General features: G+C 42.1%; 1 protein-coding gene across 1 annotated transcript; it reads right to left on the reverse strand.

Annotated features, from left to right (window-relative positions):
- Window positions 1–914: 914 nt before the first annotated feature.
- LOC125543714 lies at window positions 915–2,994 on the reverse strand. Its single transcript, XM_048707171.1, has 3 exons — window positions 2,698–2,994; window positions 2,544–2,596; window positions 915–1,185 (listed from the first exon to the last, which is right to left on the reverse strand). Exons 1-3 carry the CDS (start codon window positions 2,786–2,788, stop codon window positions 1,066–1,068), a joined length of 264 nt encoding a protein of 87 aa, XP_048563128.1. The 5' UTR covers window positions 2,789–2,994; the 3' UTR covers window positions 915–1,065.
- Window positions 2,995–6,032: the final 3,038 nt, after the last annotated feature.

Raw genomic sequence — 6,032 nt, forward strand, 5'->3', positions numbered from 1 at the left:
ATTTTTTTATTCGTTTGTAAAACTATGTGAAATATTTTTATTTGTATTCGGCTCATAAACTATATTATTTTATTCGGTTTAAACTATGCTATTTAACAATATGTTTGAATGCAATTCATCGATATAAAATAGGGCGGCCAGCCGGCACATATGGGTCGGTGCGTTGGGCGCGCTGCCGACCCATATTTAAAATAGGGCGGACGCCGGGTGGACGACCAACCCAAACGAGTAAAAAACGGATGAAATCGCCGTCGGGTCCGACGTCTGATTCAAACAGATAAAAAAACGGACGACAGTCACCTCATTGAAGTTGCTCTTACAGTGCAGAAAAGGCCGAGACTGTAGGCGGAGAGCTCATGGTGCAGAAAAGCGATGACCGGACGACAGGGGCGCATTGGCTGCAGGGAGAGTACCGATACGACTACAAGCTCTTGGACCGAAGGAGCCAAGGAGGAAAGCAAGGGCGACTCAGCTCAAGAATCGTCTCAAGGCAGTGAACCAGCAGAGATGCAGATGTCTTTCGTAAGAATTTTATAAGACCAGGTCTCACGCGAGATCCATTCTGATGAATGACACATGGCATTTACAAATCACAAAACATCTACCCCATCCCTCACTTAAAATCAGGAGAAGAAATTAGATGCTTTAAGATTTATGAATGTCACGTGTCATCCATCAGGGTGGGCCTCACCTGCTAACCGTAAGACCTGGTCTCATATAATTTCTTTCCTCTTTGGTCTTTGGCGGCAGTTTATGAAAGGAAGTTTACTCCCACCAAGATCCCAAGCAAGATTTGGAAGTTATACAATTTTGAGAGACGGGCTAGAGAGTTGTGGTAACTCGCAAAAGTGACATCGGAGAAGGTTTTTGGGGAGGCTACAGATAATCTAGCCTTTTAGCATCCCGAAAAGAGATTCACAGAACAAAATTTGATTTCACAAAACTGGTTACAGATTACAATGTAGAGTGAACGAAACATACTCTCTTCATGAAAACATGATATATGGATCATTTCACACACTGATCTTGTAGTGTGCATCACAGTAAGCAGCATAAGCCTCCAGCCTACTGCTTCGAGTTGGAAGTATCCGCGTCGGACTTCACTATGCTGAGGTCACCACCTTCTTTGCTAGCCTTATTTGCAGCTTTTATTTCGTTCGCGTGGTTGATGAACTTTGTGAGGTCCTGAAAATTCATAGATTGTATTGATTGTTAGCAAAAACAAAATCAATATATGAACCACATTACAAGATCATTAAACAAATATAATGTTTTAAATTAGAAGTTATGATAAATTCAAAGGCCTGATCTTTTTTTCTTGATTGCAAACTAGTTGGTTCACAGTATGTTATTGCCAACTAGTTGATTCACAGCATTACTGTTAAACTCAAATGTCAAAGGATCGCGCTATTGGTCATATTGGATGGAAAGTATTGTAGTACGGCTTACAAAGGAAATGAGAGAAAAAATGATGTTACCATGGTGTGCACACTCTGTGATAAAGAACACAGATAGACTGTACAGAAATAAAGAGACAAACTAACTTTATGGCTACAATGAAAAACGCCACCAAAACAACCATCGCGAAATATATAAATGGATCCTAAGATTTATGTCTGCGTGTATATGGGTGTCTTCGACAATAGATACAACAATGATGATCACTGTAGAATGGGTAAACTCTATACATCTAACGCCTTTCTTGCACTGATGAAAGGGGTTACTGATATTACACTGATTTTTTGGAGCTCACAACACAAAGAAAGCATACAGAATCATGCTAAATAAATTTCAACCTAAGTATCGGTAGTTCAAAATATTGTCTTCTACACACACAGGTCAATTATCATCCAGTTTTCATGCTGGATTATTGCGAGTATGAATCTGGATCGTACTTGTGAATCAAGTTTCGTCCTATATAAAGGACTATCATGTAGTAACAAGTTTAAACAAGCAAAGAAATAAACAAAAGTTCTCTGAGCCTCAGACACTGGCCAGGGACGAGCCCTGTCGCTGGATTGTTGGGGGCGAGTGCAATATCCCAGTCTACAGACCTTTACCCCACCCAACTTATCTCATCGCGAATCAAGATTCGTAACAGTATGACGCTACAAACTTTACATGGTCAAATGAAATACCAGTCTTGTTGTGATAAATGGAAATTGGGAAACCCAATGAAGCTAAAATGGCAAGTAGTATGAATTTATGGATTAAACCAGAGCTAGGCAGATATGTAGAATGTCGACAAGCATCACAGTTCTCAAATTCCACATCAGGTGTTACAGGAGACAGGTAATACATTAATTTGGAGGCATCCTGAACCATCAACTAAAACACAACAGCTAGTAAGATGTAAGATATATTAGAGGTGTTGGCAAACAAATTCAGAAACAGTCAGTTCAGATTGGCATTCGTGGCAGCCTCTCTACACAATCGCCTCTGGTGCAACCCAATTACAACAACCAATGTTGATTTTCCTAACGGAAGACGGCGCATCCTGACTCCTGACAGATAGGGCGATAAATTTACAAGCTATAACATACCTTGTCGGCGTCCATGTCCTTGGTGCACTTGGTCGGCTTCACGGCCCTCTTCCCTACAGGAATCCATCAACCAGCCAATCAAACAAACAAGCGAGCAAGCATACGGCACCATCAACGAAGCAGAAAAGCAAAAGCAGTCGGCTGGGGCACAAACCTTTGCGGATGTGGGGCGCCTTGCCATGGCGGCTGGGAGGGATGGACTTCTTCTTGGTCTGCCCCTTGAACATGGTCTGCTTCTGCGTCATCTTCTCCGCCTCTTCGATCCGCGGGTTCTGGTGTTCTGGACGGGGATTACCGGATTTCGGCTGAAACGTAGAGCCGCGGCTATGGCGGTCGGGGATACGCGGCGGCTGCGTGCTTGCCTAGGGTTTCGGCTTGGCTGGGGAGGTAGCTCAGTTGGAGGCCCTTTCTATGACGAAGCCCAGATGGAGGTCTAGTTGTTTCTATTTTTTTCCCTAAAATCTTAAAAGTGCATGCGCACTATTTCACGAGACCGAGCGGCCGCGCTGCGCGACAATGGACAGCGACCTCACATGCTCGGTCCATCTCTCCACTAAAAAAAAGGAAAATCTTATCCACTCTCGAGCAGCACGACCTTCTTCCTCCACTAACCACCGTCGTTGTGCACCCCGCCTCCTCCCTCGCGCCGCCTCCTGACTACGCCAACTCGTCGTCGCGATTGCCAATCGCCACCCCAGCAGGTTTCACGTCTTTCCCTCCAAGGCGCCACCATGAGCCGCCGCAGGAAGCAATCCCCAACCTCCGGCGCCGCCGTGACTCATCTTCTGCGACGGGCACAGCAGTGATTCCTCACACTTAGCCGCGAGGGCTCCGCCGCCTACATGCAGGCAGTATTCCCTTTCCTTTTCTCCACTTATTTATCTCCCTTCCCCCAAGCTACCTCCGTGATCTCTCTCTCTCTCTCTCTCTCTCTCTCTCTCTCTTCGAGATGATTCAGCCGTGAACTTGTTTGGATTTACAGGAATGAATGTTGTTGGATCTAAATCTGATTAATACTCTGTCATTTTCCTACTTCATCAATTTACTTTGGACAGTTCCTATATTTAGTAGTCTGGACACGGGAAATTTAATTGCAATGTTGATTCAACTTGGGTTTTCTATGGCAGCTGGAGTAGAAAATACAAATTTGTAGCTTAATAACTATAGTCTAATCTGCCGGATATTGATGGGAGCAATAAGATTTTTGATGTCTGTGCAGTTCATCTACATGTTATCGACAATTTTTATTCAGACATCTAATTCACCTCCACTTATGCTTGTCTAGTCTATACCCTACCCAAATAGTACTAGTACTGAAATATGAACAACATTTTCAAACTCACATATTGTTAACTCAACCTCTTCTAGGTATTTTTTCAGGAAATGTAGTCAAATTCATGTACAGATGCATCACTTTTGTGATCCTACTAGTCAATCTCCGGTATGATGCTTGGAGCGTTGATGATTGGAGTGTTGATCTATACAGGAGTTTCGGCATCTTTCTCAAGGAGCTACGTCGACTAGGATAAATGGTGGGTTTGTACGATGATTAGGATTATAGTGGTGGGGTTGAGTTGGATTTTCATGGCGAGCTGTTCAGATTTTGTCACTACTGATATGGTTCAGGATCCTTATTTGACCCATCTATTCTTGCCTAGATTGCAATTGTCTCGTTAAACATGATACTCTCTGTAGAGCTTCATTACATTATTGACCTCCTTTTCTCGTAAATGCATCCGTGTGGTTTCTCTGTTTTCTCATAAGTCGCATGCATATAAGTAACCAGTTGCTAGTTTGTTGTAATAGTTACACATGAACGCAAACGTAGTTGGATGACACATATACATGTCTTAGTTGGCTAGCCAACTTATGAAGTTGCACAATGAAGGCTAACCAGTTGCACAGTCGATGGTATTCAAATTGATACGTTGTGTAAACCATGTTCATGCAATGTATGTGGGTTTTTAGTTGCAGGGTATTTGGGTGTACAGGAGTTTACAGACCAACGTAGTACATATCCTAGCTGCATTAGCCACACTTAGAAGTTGCATAGGGGAGGGCTATCTAGTTGCATGGTTGACGGCTAGTTTAGCTTTGGCTCCGGTGCCTAAAACATGTTAGGCAGTGTGTATGCTGATTTTTTTTGGTTGCACACTCATAAGTGCCCAGTTGGCCATACCGTGCATCGAGTTGCACACATTTTTTTTGTTTTGCAGGTGTGCTTTAAAAAACCATCATGAGTTGCTTACCTCATGGCATTTTTTATATCAATTGTTTATGCTCATTATTTTCTTTATACATTTGGTTGCTTCGAATAATTTGTTCGTTTGCTTTTTTCACAGACCAAAAATGTTTGTAGAAGGAGATGCGGCCCCTAGTGAAGGAGATGTATCCTCAACTTGTATAGATGTATTTTTTTTTGCAGAGACCAAAATGGCTGGAGAAGGAGATGTGGCTGACAATGAAACAGAGGTTCCCATTTTTTATTATTTTTACCCTATTAGCATTTTAATTTTTTGAGTTTTATCCTCTGACATTTTATTATGCCCTTTTCTTATACCCTCTTAGTATCCCAATGTTTTGTTCATTGTAGGGTTCTGCAAATCCGATCTCACGACGGAACTCAAAAAGGGCTGCTAAGCGGCAGCCGCATGGAGATGATAAGGACGGGAATGGAGAGGGTGACGATGTGAGTGGAGAACAGCAGTCCTTTGGAATTTATTTTCCTTCATTTTTCTTTTGTCCTTTAGGTTTTTATATGGCACACATACATGTCTAATTTTTTTCTCAACCCCTTATGCTTGTTCCTTTTTTTCTTATACAACTTTAGGGCGGCGAAAGATTTCTCTTAGTAAAACTGCAGAGAAGAAAGGTGCGCGCGGAGGCAGTATCCAAAGGGGTAGATGCCAGATCTTCTGCAGCAGCCGCTGAGTAACATAAAATTCCACCATGAATATTTTTTACTCCACATACATACAGGCAGCCAAGTGTATTAATTTTCATACATAGTTGCAGAAGGACTAATTAAGCATTGGCGTGTTCAACTTTCTCATTTGCTCAACGTTGCCATCTTTAAGTTTTTTAAAATTGTCCCAAGGGTATGTAACGACTTGGCATCCTCATGCTTTCTAGTTGCAGAATAGTATCTAATTAGTTGGCAACCTCAGTAATTCTAGTTGCACAACAATATACAACTAGTTGACATCCTCAGCTTCTCTAGTTGTACAAGAACTTAGATTAGTCCCATCTTAAAAAAATTGAGGATTGCCCAAGAGTATGTAATGACTTGGCATCCTCAGGCTTTCTATATGCAGAATAGTATCTAATTAGTTGGCAACCTCAGTAATTCTAGTTGCATAATAATATACAACTAGTTGACATCCTAAACTTCTCTAGTTGCACAAGAACTCAGATTAGTCCCATCTAAAAAAATTTGAGGATTGCCCAACAGTATCTAACGACTTGGCACCCTCAGGTTTTCTAGTTGTA

Source organism: Triticum urartu, chromosome 3 (genome assembly GCF_003073215.2).
Source record: "Triticum urartu cultivar G1812 chromosome 3, Tu2.1, whole genome shotgun sequence".
NCBI classification, from domain to species: Eukaryota; Viridiplantae; Streptophyta; class Magnoliopsida; order Poales; family Poaceae; genus Triticum; species Triticum urartu.

Excerpts from the sequence above, each read along its gene's own strand:
- LOC125543714 (XM_048707171.1), bottom strand. The coding sequence starts at position 2,788 with ATGACGCAGAAGCAGACCATGTTCAAGGGGCAGACCAAGAAGAAGTCC. Across the intron at positions 2,597-2,697 it reads GGCGCCCCACATCCGCAAAG|GGAAGAGGGCCGTGAAGCCG; the intron begins GTTTGTGCCCCA and ends GGATTCCTGTAG. Across the intron at positions 1,186-2,543 it reads AGGACATGGACGCCGACAAG|GACCTCACAAAGTTCATCAA; the intron begins GTATGTTATAGC and ends ATGAATTTTCAG.